Raw genomic sequence first — 18,865 nt, 5'->3', positions numbered from 1 at the left:
TTAGCTGATAGCTGATGACTGATAGCTTATAGTTGAAAAATTCGCTTATTAAAAGTAATGTGTTTGGTAAAATAGTTGTTGAAGTGGCTGATAAGTATAAAATGACATAAATGGACATGTTTATTTATTTATTTTTTATAAAATATATACATAAAAAATTTACTTAATTTATTTCAAATTACTTTCATCTCCAAAATGATAAATATGTTTTATGAATTCAATTAACATTTTTTTTACTAAACATTTGCTTCACTATTTATTATATATTTTATTTAAAATTAAAATTATATTATATGAATTAAGAGCAAGGTAATAAGAAAAATGTAGAAAAACTACAACATGAGATAATAAGAAAAATACAGCAAGGTAATAACGTGGTTGCACCAATATATAAAAAGTGGGTAGTTATTATTTATTTATTTTTACTAAAAGTGGGTAGTTATATATGATTGTGGGTAGTTTTTTTTATTAAAAATATAATAAAATTAAATTAATAAGGTTAATATTGGAAGAGAATATAAAAAGTTATAAGTTCGAAGTTCAAAAGCTACTTGAAATAGTTTTTCACAAAAAGTTATAAGCTCATGAGAAAAACTTGTTACCAAACATATCATGTTTTGATCCAACAAACTTATAAGTTAGTCCAACAAGCTATAAGCTAGCTTATTCGTGTTACTAAACACAACCATGATGAGTAGAATTTGATGTGAAATTTTAATTGTTACAATCCCCATATTGTAAATTAATTAAGATTGTATACCTAAATATAATTAAAAAAAAAATTAAAAGTTACCTTATTAAAGTTGATTTTTTTTTTTTTTATAGAAAAATTGACTCATTTATTTGACATTTAATGTTACATTAGTATATCACATTTTGATTGATTGATATCTTGAAGGGATAAATATCCCTAAACAAGAAAGAGTAATATAAAAAAAACGTGATTAGGTCATCTAAAGTAGTTAAAATATTCACGAAAAACATTAGGTCAAATACATATCATATATATGATAGATTAATGGCGGATAATATGAAATCTTACTCATGTGGATTCCTATTTTCTGATTTATTTTCAATGAAGTGGTTTTAAATGATCTAGATATTCAAATTATACTAAGACACTTATCACGCAAACACTCGATCATTTAAAGAGTTTATATGTAACCAATTTTATTTTTTTTTAAAGTTTGTATGACAAATACCGACATAGAACACTGACCTCTTTCGCCACAACACTCCACCAACAGATCTCTTCCCCTCCTTCAAAAGTGATGCTGCTGGAACATTCTATTTGAGAGCTTAGCTCTATGTTTGCTTCCCTTTTTTTTTGTTAGTCTTTACAACAAAAAAAAATAAATACTGACATAGATTTTACATGGGAGAAGTTTGTATAAAATAAACGGTAGGGAGATTGAAATTAAAACACAAAAGTTACAAGGATTAAAACAAAATATGAATGTTAAAATTGTGAGAAACATCTCTTGTAAATGAAAGGAAGCATTCTGGAAGGTGTTTTTCCTGTTATTATTATTATCCTATATAAAAAATGTTACAACGAGTAGTTTGCTTTTTCCAAATTTACGACCACAACACAATGCTACAGAAAGTCAAAGAGGGGGGTATCCCTGTCATTGTCTCTTAACACAACTTCTTAGACTTAATACTCGTTTTCCAACCTCTAATCAAATATTTAAACAAGTTCAAATCTTAGTCTTTTGATCCTATGCAAACAACAACCACCCTTCTATATATTATAATATAAAAAAAGGAGAATAATTCCATTTAATATAGCACCTAGACACTAATAATCAAAGGAAAAAACAGAAGAAAATTTCAACACCGGGTTAGAAAAAAAGAAGCTGCAAGTTCTTAGAAGTTGAAGATTGCTCCCTCTTTCCTTTATAAAGTCTTAAACCCTTTTCCATTTTTCACCATCCCCACATAATAATACATATTTATATCTATATGACTATATCTATCTATATATAAACATTCTCACTGAATTCCTTCCTATCCCAAACCTTCCACAACCACATAACTCTATATCTACATTTTGCATAACATAATTCTAAAACAGAACCAATTCAAGTTTTGCATCAATCATCACAATAACAAATATATAACAGTGATGAAAATCACGTGGAAATCAATATTTTCAAGCTGTTATCAGGGTGAAGGTGAGTACACTTCACCTAAAGCAACAACAAAAGAAACATCAACAAAAGTTGTTGCTACAAAGACAAGTTCTTTTAACAGAATATCTCTCACGGATCTGAGTTTTCCAAGTGCCACAACACTTTCAGAAGATCTTTCAATTTCTCTAGCAGGGTCTAATCTCTATGTTTTTACACTAGCTGAGCTCAAGATCATTACTCAGGGTTTCTCTTCTAGTAATTTTCTTGGTGAAGGAGGATTTGGACCTGTTCATAAAGGTTTCATTGATGATAAGGTTAGAGCTGGACTTGAACCTCAACCTGTGGCTGTTAAGCTCTTAGATTTGGATGGTACTCAAGGTCATAGAGAATGGCTGGTAAGTTTTTGTTATGATTATTATTATTGAATCTTAGTTGTGTTAATTATGATTCATTGATCTAAGATATGTCCGATGTACGACACGACACAAACACATGTGATTACATTCAATTAGTTGATTTTCGTAAACTATTATAGTAACATGTTAGTGTTGTGTTCGATGTTCTGATGATTTTTCTTTTTGTTCTGATGACAATAGACTGAGGTTGTGTTTCTTGGTCAACTAAGACATCAACACCTTGTGAAGTTGATTGGATATTGCTGTGAAGAAGAACATAGACTTTTGGTATATGAGTATTTACCAAGAGGAAGCTTAGAGAATCAATTATTTAAAAGTAAGAATTTCATTATTATTAGTTATCATATTAAAATCTACATCTTTTACTTTGCATAGGTTTCAAGAATTAACTTTTCTTAATTTGTTTCATTTTTGGGGAATATTGTAGGATATTCAACATCGTTACCATGGTCAACAAGAATGAAAATTGCTGTTGGAGCTGCAAAAGGTCTAGCTTTTTTACATGATGCAAAGAAACCAGTCATCTACAGAGATTTCAAAGGTTCAAATATCTTATTAGACTCCGTAAGTACTACTAATTCATCTTCAAAAATCCTTTATTAATAATATCTTTGGATCTAGTTAATTATTATTTATTCACTCTTAATCTTCCAGGACTATAATGCAAAACTCTCTGATTTTGGCTTGGCAAAAGATGGTCCTGAAGGAGATGACACACATGTTTCAACTAGAGTTATGGGCACTCAAGGTTATGCTGCACCTGAATATATCATGACAGGTAAATTAATTTGAAATGTAAACATAATTAATCCCATTATGTTTACATTTCACATTCAGACTTAAGCAGTGTCTAACATATCTATGTCACTGTCGTGTCTGTTTCTTGTTTCGTAGTTAATATAATTCACAGCTTAACTTCAATTTTATTTCAACATATAGGACATTTGACAGCAATGAGTGATGTGTATAGTTTTGGAGTTGTTCTCTTGGAGCTATTAACCGGTAGAAGGTCAGTCGACAAGGTACGTCCACCAAGAGAACAGAATCTAGTGGAATGGGCTAGACCAGTGTTAAACGATGCTCGTAAACTTTCCAGAATAATGGATCCAAGGCTTGAAGGACAGTATTCTGAGATGGGAGCAAGAAAAGCAGCTGCATTGGCTTATCAATGTTTAAGCCATAGACCAAGAAATAGACCTACAATGTCTACGGTGGTTAACACTCTTGAACCTCTCAAGGATTTTGATGACATTCCAATAGGTCCTTTTGTTTACACAGTTCCAACTGATGTTAGTAATAATGAGGTGCAAAAAGAAAGTGCTACTATTGAAACACCAAAGGAGAGAAAAAGGGAAAGTAGTAGTAGTAGTACTAGTACTCATCATCATCATCGTAGAAATCAAGATGTCAATAATAGCCCTAAGCCAAAGCATCTTATTATTGATAATAACAATAATGAAGTACTAGTACATAAAAAAGATGGAGAAGAATATTATGATACACCTAAGGAGAAGAAAAGGGAAAATGGTCATCGTCATAGAAGTCATCATCATCATCATCGCCACAATGGCCATAAACATCCACTTAAATCACCAAAAACAAAATCATCAAATGAGGGACAACAAAGTGGGTCACACTCATCACCAGATACCTCCTCTATTACATCAGAAAGCCAAGGAAATTAAGGAAATTAAGTATAGTTTAGTAGAGACGTACCAAGATCATACACTGTTAATTGTATATAGTATGTCAATGAGCTGGCTTCAAGCAAAAAGGAGAAGTGGATATTCAATGGTCCTAGCATGGAAAGCATGCTTGATTTTTTGTTTTCTTTCGTTTACTTATTATTATTTTTCTATTTATTCAGGAAGTTGATTATTTTTAATTGTGTATACAACAGTGAATTTTGTTCCTTTGATTAATCAGTTACTTAAATATATTATTTTTTGTTTTTGATTTTTAGCAGTCTAATATCGACTTTGTCCAAAGGTTAACGTTACTGTTTTTAGTAAGTTCTTCATTTTTTACTATTAGAAAAATTGGGTAAGAATCCATCTTTTGACCATTTTTAAAATGTTCATATGAGACACACTCTAGTTTTTATTGTTTTATTTTAGTCTCTTAAGATTTTTTTTTTTGAGACAGAAGTATAAGATTTGTTCATGTTAAAATTGATTTCTATGAACACATACTAAAATAAACACACATGGAAGAAGTATGATAACTCGGGTGATAATATGATATTTCGCATGAAATATAATCGCGACCAAACCTCTAAGTTGACTCGAGATTTCAATATCATGTGTGCAATAATCGTTTTAAGACATATTGAAAATATTAAAATCAAATTCTCTACATACGACATCGATCAATTCCTATGGAAACAAATACTTTATCGATGAAACAAAACAATAAAGTTTTTTTTTTTAGGGGAAGACATATTGAAAAGATTAAAATCAAATTATCTACATACCACATCGATCAATTCCTATATAAACAAATACTTTATCAATAAAACAAAACAATAAAGACTAAAAGGAAAAAAAAGTTATTTACAAGTACTAAAAGATTTAAGAAAGAAAAATAAAAGTAGTATATTTGGATCAACAATATACTTAAGGATAAATCTTATTTATCCTTGGGGGGAAATTAGGCACAAAGTACTCATAAAGAAAAATTAATACAAAATTAAACTACTTAATAACTTAATAAATTAGTTAAATACTCTACCAGTAACAAAATATAATAGTATCTTTCTTTAAAAAAATATATAATAGTATCCAAAAATATAAACAATAGTTAAATTTTTTGATTAAAAACATTTGACGCTTAGCATCGTTTAGCTTCATCAAAATCTCATGTTTGAACATGGACATTACCATATAATAATATTAAGAATATTAAGAGTTTGTCGTTTATTTGATCACATGATAATTAATAGATTAATCATACAATACTTATCGTAGAAGATATTCATCTAAGAAATTCTAGTTGAATACTATAATCAACTAAGCTTGTCACTCGTATTTGAACTTTATTTAATTAATCAATCAAAAGACTAGTTCTCTTCAACAAATGGACAATTACCAACCATGATTTGTTGAACGTCATTTACAGTACCTTACATACAATTCTTCAACAAAAACGAGTACAGAGCTAAGTGGGTTGACCAAACGCCACGTAAAATAAATAAATCCAAACAAATCCCAATTGTATACTAGTAGGTAAGAATGCATTATGCAAGACAGCATAGGAAAAATTAGCCGCCTGTTTAATTGCTTTGTATTTTTGGGACAAAAGTAGACAAAATTGAAAATTTTAACGTATTATAGTTGAAGTATATGCAATTATACCCACTCTATAATAATTTCCATTTTCATATAAGCTGGAATTGACATGGAATGATTGAAGACTAGAAATTAAAAACAAAAGTTTATAATTTTATGGAGATTAGTATTTTTTTTTTTTTAATATATGATATAGTGCATATCGTCTACTCCAGTTTGTTGATTCTTTTCCTACTTTTTTAAGACAATTTTTTAATTTAATTTTAATAATAAGACGAGAGGTGTGTAAAAACACCCTTACCATCCAACAGGCAACAACAATAGAGCATGAAAGAAATTATAGTCATAGTCAATAAAACCCGGAAAGAAAGGATCATCAAATCATTTTTAACGGATAAATTTGAGAACGATAATTACAACAAGAAAAATGCTTGATAGCACGACATACTAACAAGCACGAAGGCACACGAAAGTTTTAGTATGACTACATCATAGCAAATTACACTTCAGAAATAAATAGGAAAAGGATTATATCTTTCCATTGGCTTCCTATGATGGTGCTCACCACCATGTGACTCACTGATCTCAAGTACCCATGAAACCAAAGACTTTTCACCATTATTGTGGTTTGTTAAAATATGTGCTTTTTTTAAAACCATTTTTAGGATATCTTGCATGAAGGACAATGCATGTACTATACTATGAGCAAATCAAGTTTTAGTTCATGATAGAAAAGTCAAAATGTCATGTTTTCTCACTGTCGTGCATTTTCGTGCATACAATGTGTCGCACCATTTAGCACTGTTCTTGCAACAAAGGTGGAGACCGATTAAAGTGAAGATTATGAGCGATATGATATGCATGACATAAACTAAACTCCACATCTCGGCGCTATGTGAATTGTTGCGCGCAGAAATCTTGAATAAGACTACCTTGAGAGTCTCTATGCAATATATCATTCGAAAGCTGGAAAACCAATCCTTTTTTGCAGACATCATCGATCAATAGTATGTTGAGAACATCTCAATTCAACTCGTTGCCTCTGCAAAAAAAAAACTAACATAGAAATTTATGTGACCAATCAGGACAATATGTTAGCAAAATTGGTCACTATGTTTCACAAGTTTTATTATTTTTCCCAATAGTCTAAATTGAGGCTTATTTTTTATGATTTATCATACTAATTAAAGATATGAAATTACATTTAACAACTTGACATTGTTGGTTTGGACCGCAATGGTGAATTTACGAAGAATATGCTAACATTTGATCAATAAAACAGAAAGAAGGAAAAAAGGCTGTGACAAAGTTTATAACCCACTGTTTATAGTCCAAATCATCAGGATCATATTATTAAATGTAGTTTCACATCATTAATAATATTTTTTATGGTACATATCAACGTACTATATATATATATATATATATATATATATATATATATATAATTACATACGGGTGGAAGACAACTAATAAAAAGTTGTGCCGTTAAACGTATTTAGATGATAAAATAAAGACATAATATTGTTATGCGGGACCATTTAGACTTTATATAGATGGTCAACAATCTCTAGCGTTAGTGTTTAAAAAAAACCTCTCGTGATAGAAAGTAAAAAGTGTCAAACGAAAATCATATCAAAACATTATCAAAACATGTTTTTTCATATTTTGTCACTCTACTACTTTACGCGACTTTGATGATTATCTTTCTCAAAATTAGGTTGTTGAAAAGATATATTTTTTTTAATAATGGATTAAAATCCCGGATTTAGAAAGGATAAACTAAATTAGAAAAAAAGGTTTTAACAGATTTTATTGTCTAAATTAGAAAAGATCATATGAAGAAAAATCACACATGTAAAACGAGGATAAGTGTAATTAAGCCCATGCAATAATGATTTAGGTTGTATTTTCGGGTAATTAATTCTCACACCCCCGTCTGACGCAAACAAAAAGAGTGAGAGAATTGAAAATAAAAACAAAACGTCGCCTGAGAGATTCGAACTCTCGCGGGGAAACCCCATGTACTTAGCAGGCACACGCCTTAACCACTCGGCCAAAGCGACAACTTGTTGATAGGATTTATGACTATACATATAAATAAAACCTAAACTTTCAGAGAGTTCAGTTTTCAACATATAAACAAAAACCTTACGGTCAGAGAGTATAGTATAGAACCGAGATATTTCGTTTTAACTTTTTTTTTTTGAGAGATTTTAGTTTTAACTTTTTTTTTGCTAATATCCTTAAAAAAATAAACTTATTTGATTATTAAAATTTAAAATTCTTATGATGGAGCGTTAAGTTTATTTATTAATGAAAAATATTTTCGATAAAAATATCTTATTATATTTAAAGATAATGATTTTAAAAAAATGTTATTTTTTTTTTGAAATTTTCAAAAAAAATGTTTCATATTCATAGAAGAAAGTAATAATTTATAGGCTTAAATGCAATTTTACCCCCCTATTTTGATTGAATCTGAATTTTACCCTCCTATTTTAAAACTCGGAATTTTACCCCCTCTATTTTGATTGAATCTGGATTTTGCCTCCTTTATTTTAAAACTCAGAATTTTACCCCTTTTATTTTACGTTTTTCAGAATTTTACCCCCTATTTTAAAATAAAGAACCAAAAAATACTAGAAAAATAAAGAAACAATTAGAAAATATTAATTTGGTAAAAAAATATAAGGAAAACAAGAAAACACAAAAAAAAAACTAAAAAATAGAAAAACAATGAAATTACAAGAAAAAATTCAATTAAGAATACATGAAAAAACTAGTTTGCACCTCTAAATATTTGCTATTTTCATATATTTTCATACTAGTTTTTTATTTTATTTTTAGAGATCATACTAGTTTTATGCATTTTTTTCTAGTATTTTTTATTCATTTTTTTTAGTATTTTTTTGGTTTTATTTTTATTTTTTCATTAAAAAATATTTAATACAAATAATTAATTATGTGGATAAAATAGGGGGAGGGGGCAAAATCCTGAAAAACATAAAATAGGGGGGGGGGGGGGGGGGGGGTAAAATTCCGAGTTTTAAAATAGGGGAGGCAAAATCCAGAACCAATAAAAATAGAGGGGGTAAAATTCCGAGTTTTAAAATAGGGGGTAAAATTCAGATTCAATCAAAATAGGGGGGGTAAAATTGCATTTAAGCTTAAGTTATATTGTTGGTGAAAATATTATGAGTTGTGTTATTTGAACAACCAATTATGTGACAACTTTTAGTACAATCAAAATTTTGCAAAAAAAAAAGTATTGGCACAAAAATCAAAGTTGTAACAACCCGTTACCCAAAAGTAAATAAATAACAATAATCATCAGAGTATTTCACCAAACGGGTATGCTACATTGCAATTTCAAAATTGTTAAATAGAAAATAAAACTATTTAATCAAACCACTTGATAAAATATGAAAACATAGCAGCGGAATAGTTTTCAATCCAACAACATCCTACGGCATTAAAGGCCTTAGCTTAATTCAACAACATTATTCAAAAGACAATAAGGCTCCTCATCACAAATTCAAAATTCGATACATGGAAAAGAAACAACAAGAATATAAATAACAGTTCCCATCCCACGTATCAGAGCCCTAGACACGACTCTTGAGCCACCACCTACTACTCAGGATCACCTGCAAGTTACCCATAGGAAGGGCAACGTTTTCAAGCAGAAGGGGTGAGATTCACAACAACAATATAGATATTAAATCTTCAATTGAATCTAACACCCTATAACTTCAAATATATCATTTTGCAAATATCCATAATTATTCACAAGTCACAACAACATCAACAATACACCAGAACCACAATGAATACATATATATATATATATATATATATATATATATATATATATATATGAATGTATATCCAACATCAATATCAACCAGATAATAACTGAAATAACAACCGAGACTCATGCAAATGACATGACCACTGCTAAGACACCATCTTAGACTTCTGAATGAGATGCAGTATGCATGTGGTACCAATCAGGACCGAGGCCCTCACCGCTTTTGAATGGTTAAAGCATTCATCAGGACCGAAGCCCTCACCGCTGTTGAGCAACTAGTACTCCAGGACCGAAGCCCTCACCGCTGTTTTATGCATATGCAATGGACCTACTTGTGTATATCTACATACAACTGACCATGCAATGCAACTCCATGTGACTCCACTTAAACAATATGTATGATTCAATACTTTGCATACATTTCATTCATCATCAGTAATCATCAATTCAGCAATCAAATCAACCACAATAATGTATAATTATACGCAACCATACTCAAATACAACAACACCAACCACTACTAATCAAGCTAGCAAAACAACACTCTGGAACTGCACTAGCTCGCCTCGCGAGCACATCTGCTCGCCACGGCGAGTACACAAAAACACTAGCTCGCCATGGCGAGTTCAAGGCGAACTCGAGGCGAGTGAAAAACAGGTGCTCTCGGGAAAAAGTGACATTTTCTCACTCAAACTTCAATTCTAAGTTCCCTATTCATCTTTTTAACCTAAAACTTCCACCATTCATCATTATTATTATCTAGGTACCTTAAACCATCCCCAAAACATCTTATAACAACTTTTCAAAATCAAGTTTTAATCTGGGCTACTCGCCATGGCGAGTTGGATTGCTCGCGAGGCGAGCTATCAAGTTGCTCACTCGCCATGGCGAGCACAGCTACTCGCGAGGCGAGCGATGAACTTCTGTACGGGCAGAAAACTGGTTTTACCCCAAAATCCCATTTTTCTCCCAATCACTCCCCAAATCAGTTTACAGATGAAAAATAAATGTTTCTATGCAACCAGAACCCAATTCTAACATCAGAACAGCAATATCTACCCCAAAAACCATTAATTCAATTCATACCCAATTCCTCAATTTCACTTTAAAACCTGTTAAACTCAAAATCAGAATTTAAAATATACACTATTGAAGTAAACCCCACCCTTACCTTAGAAATTGACGAAGAATGCACAGCAAAAATCAACTCTTGGTTCTTCCTTGGTTCTCTCTTGCTTTTCTCCCAAAACTGGTTCTACGTGAAACTGGTTTCTCACTTCTCTGTATTAACTTCCCACTAAAATGTAACTCCCTTCTATTTACACTTAACTCCCATAAATTCTATTAACTCCTATTATTTCCCCAAACCTCAAAATAATTACTATTCCATACTTATTTTAATTATTATTAAATAAACCATATAATAAAATAATATATACCATATAAATCACCCAAAAATCACAAACACACACATAAATGCATATACTCCACATAAATCACCAAACCATCATATATAAATATATATATATATACTCCACATAGTTTAAAATTAATTAAATAAATAACTAGGGCGTTACAAAAGTAATAGAGAGAGAAAGTAAAAATATAATGTGAGTATGAGAGAGAATTTTGTCAAAAATTGGTTGTACAAATATTATATATACATAAAAAAAAAAAATCATTTAGATTGCATTTAATTTAACATTTTACTCATTGGATAATCATTGACATACAAATTATGAAATGGAATGAAATAATAATTGGATATAACGCTTTTACTAAACTGCCCTTACTTTATAAGAAAATGACAAAATTAAAGTTGCATTGAAAATTGTGTGAGAGAAAAGTTGGAAGAAAAAAATTAAAATTGTATTGGAAATGTAAAGCGACATTCATTTTGAAACAAATTTTTTTAACTAAAGTGACACTCATTTTGAAACGGAGGGAGCAAAAAATAAAGTGAATTCGGTAGTGTTTGGACAGACTTAATTTTAACTTCTCTTCTACTTTAAAGAAGAAGTTGGGCCAAACGCATTTCATAAGAAGCTCTTAATAAAAAAAAGTGGCTTAATATTAAAGAAAAAAAAACTGAAAAAGTAGAAGCCAATAAATTGAACTTTATGCTAACTTATTCGCTGACCATTTTGCACGCTTATGTTTCGAATCCTGCCAGCCACATTTGTTTTTCTTTTTTATTTGTTAAGCTAGCTTACAGCAGATAGCTAATAGCTGATAGCTGATAGCTTATAGCTGAAAAGTTAGCTGATTTAAATTAAAAGTGTTTGGTAAAATTAGCTGTTAAAGTGACTATAAATATAAAATGACATAAAAGGACATGCTTGTTTAATTTTTTTTAATATCATATATATAATTTTTATTAGGTAACACATTTATTTTTAAATATTTAAATATATTTCAAATAAGTTTCATCTCCAAAATAATAAATGTATTTATGAATTCAATCGAATTTTTTATTTAACAATTTTTATTTTATTTTTATGAATTTTATTTAACTAAACTTGCTTCACTATTATAAATTTTATATAAAATTATATATTATATGAATTATGAGCAAAGTAAAAAAAAAACAAAAAAGTGGACAAGAAATTTTAAAAAGTCATACATGATAAACATGGTTAGTTAAACAAGAAGATAGTGGGTAGTTTTTTTTTATTATAATAAAATAAAATAAAATTAACAAAAGGTTAAAATGGGAAGAAAGTATAAAAAGCTACAAGCTATAAGCTAAAAAGGTACTTGGATTAGCTTCTTAAAAAAACGCAATAAGTTAGTGAGAAATTTTTTTTACCAAACACATCTCATTTTATCAAAACAAGCTTATAAGCTAGTCCAACAAGCTATAAACTAGTTTTTTTGTGTTACCAAACACAAGCTAAAGCTTGCTAATTCTTTCGAACCAAAAAAAAAAAAAGTAAAGCTTGCTAATTATTACAATTTAGTTTTTTTTTTTACCTTTTAACACGTTGAAATTTTCTAACTTTAATTTTATAACGGTAGACAGTATCATTGTAAGAAAAAATTCTAACCGAAGACTTGTGGTACTTCATGACATCTCAAACGATAAAAAAAATCATTTAAAAATATAACTAGAAGGATTTTTTTTTATAAATCATAAAATTTTTTATAAAATTTCAAAAGAAAAAAAATAGTAAAATGTTTATATTATTTATGATAATTTGTAATAAAATCTCAAAACTTTTAAAAATATTTTACCAATCAGATTTTAACTTAAAATACTAATTAAGTTGAAAAAAACAACAAATACCAAACAACTTTAACTTCAACTTTATTCTAAAAGTGACTTTTAGATTTTGTTTGGATGCAAAAAGGAAAGAATGTTTAAGGAATGAAAGTGAGTGGAATGAGAGAGGAAAGTATGATGACTTTTTAGTTGTTTGGTATGAGTGATATTAGTGAAAAGAAAGTGAAAGGAAAGAATGATGTGTTTTTTATCGAATGTCATAAATACCCTTATATATAAAGATATATGAATGATGTAAGCAAGCACAAATTAGGAGGAGCCAAAAAATTGAAAATGTCGTCCCCCTTATATATAATATATGGAGGAGCCAAAAAATTGAAGTTGTCGTCCCCCTTATATATAATATATAGGAAAGAATGAATTATTTTTATTAGAAAAAAATAGAACAACAAAAAAGGAGAAAAATAACCATTTTTTTATTCATTTTACACAAGTTGTTAAAAGGTGCACTCATTTGGTAAAACAAAAGGAAATATGCCTCAAAAGCAAGGGATGTATTGTCATTTCTCGGAATTTGGTATTCCTCCACGGACTTTCCGTGCATTCAAGGTGACAAAGGTTTTAGTGTGTGTTTGGTATGGCGGCGACGAGAATTGATTTTGTTAGAATTGAGTTTGAGAGAATTGATTTTGGTTAAAAGTGAGTTGAATCTGAATTGATTTATGTTTGGATACACTTTACTAAAAGTAATTCTTATGAGTTGATGTTGTTTGGATAGTTTGAATCAAAATTGATTTTGAATGTATAATGACCAAACTATCCTTTTTAGTTGTATTTAAAAGTAAATATCTTATTCTTGACTTATCCAAAATCATAAATGGATTTGTATTGGTTCACAAATTCATTTTAAGTATTTATTTATAAAAGATTTTTTTAAGAAAATTTATAAGATTTTTTTCGATATATTTTTATCAATTGAATTATTATTATTACTTTTTTTTTGGTAGATTCGATTGAATTATTTTTTAATATTCATTTTAAAATAATGTTAATAAAATAAATTTGAAAGAAAACCAAATAAGAATTTTGTAGAACCTATAATTAATAAAAAATACATAGTAGGTAATTGACCTCATTTCATTTATTATTTTTTTTTTTTTTAAGAAATTGACCTCATTTCAACTCTCACCTCCAACCTCCTTCCTTAAAAAAAATAAAATAAAAAATAACTCTTCCTCCACGGCTCCACCCCCATTCTTATATATTGCTTGTTTATTATTCTGTAACATGCTCGTCCCTCTCAATACCTTTTCTTCTTCCTCCATCTGAATTTATTCCATTCCTCCGTTCAACAAGCAACAATCAAAGGGAAATTAATACCTTTAATGGTTTCAAATTTGTGGTTGTGAGTTTCAAAGGAAAATGCAACAAGCAGGTGGTTGGAGTGCAAGATCTGGTGAGATGGAGAAGAAAGTTATGGGTAATTTGGTAAAGTGTATCAATCACAAAAATTGAAATCCAAACTTGATTTTGCTTTGCCGTGGAAGCTAGGAATTTCAGCTTCATCCCCACCGGCGTTTTGCACCAAAACCTGCGTTTTGCGGATGCACTTTTTCTACACCCAAACAAAACAAAAAAGTTGAAAACCACGTTTGGCAAAGAAAAAACACGTTTTGAGGAGAAAAACGTGATGCAAAACAGACACTTAGATGTGGATCCCACCATAAAACTTTCTTTCCTTACCTTATTGCTGGCAAACCAAACAATGGAAAACAGAATATTCTTCAATCTTTCTCTCCTTCCTCTTTCTTTCCTTATAATTTCTATGAAACCAAATATAGCCTTAGACCTAAAAAAAGTAGGGCCAAACTTCATCTTGTATTTTACTAGCTATCCTTGATTTATTTTATAAAATTAATAAATTAAAATTGCTGTAATGTTTAAGACTATATAAGACTATTTAAAATAAGTAAAAGGAAGTAATTGTCTAGCCATAATCTAGAGAAATTATCATTTATCTATATTTTAAGTTCAATTGAATGGGTCAGATGAAAAAAAAGAAAAAAGTATTACATATTAAATTCAATTGAATAGGGATTGAGACATCGAGTAATTCAATGATTTTAAGTAAGGGTTAAAAGACTAGAGTTCAAGTCCCTATTAAAAAACAAAAGAATTTTAAACATTCTTCGAATAAAGTTAAAATGAAAAGAAGAGTAATTTTTTCTCAACTTGTTTGGTAGGTTGGAAAGCAACAAAAAAAAAAAAAAAAAACGAGAAAACTAAATTTGAATGAATCCCACGCTATTTCTCTTATGGTTATACCTCCGAGTTTACAATATTTGACCACTATGAGTACGGTGGCAAAAGTTATGGTGCATAAGTTATTTCCTTATGCACCGTGCATAAACACATCACAACCATCAGATTTCTTTTATTTTGAACAAAAATGGTTTTGGCTCACTTTGGGGGTGTAGGAAGCAATTATGTTGGGATTTATGCACGGTGCATAAGGATTTCCTTATGCACCATAACCACTCCCGAGTACGGTGGCATTTAGCATGGGAATGGAGAGTTGTTTTTCAGGAAAGTTTTTTTCAACCATTAGATTAAGGAGGAGTATTAATTTTATCATGGACTGCCTACACCATATTTTTTCCTTTGTCTTTTACATTTTTTTTTTGTTCAGATCTGTATTTTTTTTCTTTCCATGCTTATATACTTAACCATCGTTTGGATCATCAACTTGCTTCTTCTGTGATAGAATCCCATCAAAATCCAAACTAGCTTCATCATCATTTGGATCATTTTGTTTATTAACACGCAACAATGTTACTGCAATCATGTGCAAAACTTCATTAGAAACACATAACTATGTAGTTCAAAACATCACAAACAACAATGAAACAAAGGTTTCAAGTACCACAAAAAGAAGAAGAAGGAGAAGAAATAAAAATGCAGCAATAGAAATTCAACCACCCTTTGAGAATATGAACAAGAATGTTCATGTCCATGAGAATATTGGTGACCCTATTGTATGAGAATATTCCAGATCTTGAGTTTTTTTGCCTTATACGTAATAGAGCAATAGAAAAAACATATAAACATAATGAAATCAATGTTGAAATTGATAGAGCGCAAGAGTATGATTACCGGATTATCAAAGAATTTTTTTTTCAGATCTGAACAAAAAAAAGTGTAAAAGATAAAGGAAAAAATATGGTGTAGGCAATCCATGATAAAATTAATACTCCTCTTTAATCTAATGATTGAAAAAAACTTTCCCATGGTGGGAAACAACTCTCCATTCCCATGCTAAACCCCACCCTATGCGTACTAGTCATTTGCGTTAGATTCGACGATGGTGAATCTTTTTTTTTTGTTTTAGAGGATGTATTTATACGAGAGATAATAAAATGAGTAAAACGAAATAAAAATAAAATTTGTAATTTAAATTTATTATTTTTCTCTAGACTCGAAAAACAATAACTTTTGTGTGTTTTACATTTTTTTCCTTCTACCCATACCCAAATATACTAATCAAAATTTATAGGGTTAAATATGTTTTTGGTCTCCATAAATATGTCAACTTTTCGTTTTAGTCCCTCTAAAATTTTGCTTCAACTTTTAGTCCCTATAAAATTTTCAATCACTACTTTTGGTCCCTATTTTTAATTTAATTTTTGTATTTTTTAATAAAATTGTGCAGAAATGTGTCAAATATTCTAAAAACAATTCCTAAAAAAAATTAGATTTTTTTTAACAAAACACAAATTAAATATGAATTTTTAACCATAAACAATATAAAAATTCATATTAAATTCATGTTTTGTTAAAAAATTCTGAATTTTTTTGGAGTGATTCTTATAATATTTTGAATTTTTCTGGAAAATTTTATTAAATAATATGAATTCTACATATGAGTTTACTTTAAAAGAGGGACCAAAAGTGAAGATTGAAAACTTTATAGGGACTAAAAGTTGAAGGAAAATTTTAGAGGGACTAAAACGAAAAGTTGACATATTTATAGAGACCAAAAACATATTTAACCCAAATTTATATAGTCTATAATATTAAAATATGTACACACACATAAAAGGAAGATAAACAAGTAACAAGATGCGATGCTAACCCTTTTCAGATAACCAAACTAGTTCTCTTAAACACAACATCCATAAATCTAGGAAACACAACGTTAATGTGCATCACCATTTGAACCCTTCGCAGAACGTCAACAACATTTTATTCTATGAAACAAAATATGTCAACCACAAATAGTATAAAAATATCTTGATTCTCAAGAATGATTTCTTATGCTCGATCATTTTGTAAAATGCGGCTTCTAGAATAGCCTGTCCCACCATAGATTTTTTTTTTTATAATTAAAATGTAATATATATGCTCTATTTTCTTGTCAAAAAAACATATATGCCCTATTTTTTCATCCAATTTCCATTTCATATTTTTCCTCGATACTAAGGATCATGCAAATAAGACACGCATCACTTAGTCTATTGAGCTAAAAACCCGTGAACATGCATCGTACGTATACCGAGACAAAATATAAAATGTGGGGGATGCAAATTACAATTTGAATAAATTGTTGCACTCTATACAATTGGGTTTATTATCCATAAATTATTATGTATAATGTATATGTCACTGCTGCTTTACTTTCTTGACAAGAATACCGCTAGCTTCTGAAACACAATCAAACACAGTATCGGATCGGAACATGGTTTTCAGGAATACGATAAATACAATTCTGTGTTCCGAAAACATTCATACTTTATTGAGAAGTGATTGATTTATGTTTGTAACAAACCAAGAATTATCCCTGAACCGCTCCATTATGTACCTTTATTAATTATTATGATGCCTAGTTAGCAATAAAAACTGATACTCCTATACGTTTGTTTAGGATAAACAATTACTCCATCTGATCCTATATCTAAACATTTTTCTGCATTTTTCACATTTATTAAAAAAAAAATTAATGCAATTAATGTGTCTATTTTGTGTGTTAGTATTACCAAATTATTCTTTGTTTGTATATTAAATTTGACTTTTCATATTTCAAGACAAGTTAACAGTATTAATTAAGGGTATGTTGAGGAAAAAATAATAAATGCATCTAGTAATTTGAAAAGGGATAATTACATTTAGGGACAAAAATAAAATCAAATGGGTGCTTAGATATAAAGACGGAGGGAGTATTTGTTAGACTTTACTTACCTTTTAGTCGAACTTTAGATTATTGGGTTCTTTTCCTCTAAGAATCGAAGAGCTAATTAAAACCCCTTTCTATTTTTTTAGGATAAAGAAGTTTTTTTTTTTCATGATAATGTAGAGTGTGTTACAAGTATTTGCTACTAGGACTATGTTTTATGATGATTGCAATCTTTTGTTGGAAAAAAAAAATCAGCAAACGCTATTCAGTGTATGAGGAATGCCCATCACTATCCAATCTCAGATCATAATCAGCGCACAGACTAACACTATGAATCACATAAATTTAGTCTAACAAGCCTAATACATTACGACACTTATATAAAATACATACTACTGGAGTCTTGCGGCATCATAAATTTTCCTAACATTTCAAATTGCTGATTAGTTATAAGTATAATGTATAAAAAATAAATTCTCCTTGTTTGTACGTCTCAAAGAGTACAATATCATTTATTGTTATAGTTACAACATATGAAAAACACAAATGACGATCACCATTCATTATAGAGATCGAACACATAATAAATTTTTGAATACATATAGGAATATTAAGTTATTCCTACTCCGAACCCTGCGAATCTAAAATACAACGATCAAAATAACACTTTTTGACTAAATCCTTAGCATGAGTCAATTGTTAGTCATACAAGAAATTTTTACAAACAAATTTAAATTAAAAACAAACTTATCGTATTTAAAATTACTATGAGCATATTCAGGAAAGTGCAATCTTGTAAGGGAGCAAATTAATACAAGTT

At 29.4% G+C, this 18,865-nt stretch overlaps 1 protein-coding gene and 1 non-coding gene across 2 annotated transcripts; one reads left to right on the top strand and one right to left on the bottom strand.

The window, feature by feature from the left end:
* Window positions 1-1,735: 1,735 nt before the first annotated feature.
* On the top strand, window positions 1,736-4,513 carry LOC25494166 (serine/threonine-protein kinase RIPK). Its single transcript, XM_013602947.2, has 5 exons — window positions 1,736-2,530; window positions 2,732-2,867; window positions 2,979-3,115; window positions 3,206-3,329; window positions 3,491-4,513. The coding sequence occupies exons 1-5, from the start codon at window positions 2,129-2,131 to the stop codon at window positions 4,234-4,236; spliced, it is 1,545 nt and encodes a 514-aa protein (XP_013458401.1). The 5' UTR covers window positions 1,736-2,128; the 3' UTR covers window positions 4,237-4,513.
* Window positions 4,514-7,822: 3,309 nt separating this feature from the next.
* TRNAS-GCU (transfer RNA serine (anticodon GCU)) lies at window positions 7,823-7,904 on the bottom strand. The gene has a single exon. It is a non-coding gene; the product is annotated as a tRNA-Ser (tRNA).
* Window positions 7,905-18,865: the final 10,961 nt, after the last annotated feature.

The sequence above is a fragment of the Medicago truncatula genome, chromosome 4 (genome assembly GCF_003473485.1).
Source record: "Medicago truncatula cultivar Jemalong A17 chromosome 4, MtrunA17r5.0-ANR, whole genome shotgun sequence".
NCBI classification, from domain to species: domain Eukaryota; kingdom Viridiplantae; phylum Streptophyta; class Magnoliopsida; order Fabales; family Fabaceae; genus Medicago; species Medicago truncatula.
Note: the sequence above shows the minus strand (reverse complement) of the source record. Positions and strands in the feature narration are given on the sequence as shown.

Coding starts and splice junctions, on each gene's coding strand:
- LOC25494166 (XM_013602947.2), top strand. CDS start 2,129: ATGAAAATCACGTGGAAATCAATATTTTCAAGCTGTTATCAGGGTGAA. Junction 2,531..2,731: donor AAGGTCATAGAGAATGGCTG/GTAAGTTTTTGT, acceptor TGATGACAATAG/ACTGAGGTTGTGTTTCTTGG. Junction 3,116..3,205: donor CAAATATCTTATTAGACTCC/GTAAGTACTACT, acceptor TTAATCTTCCAG/GACTATAATGCAAAACTCTC.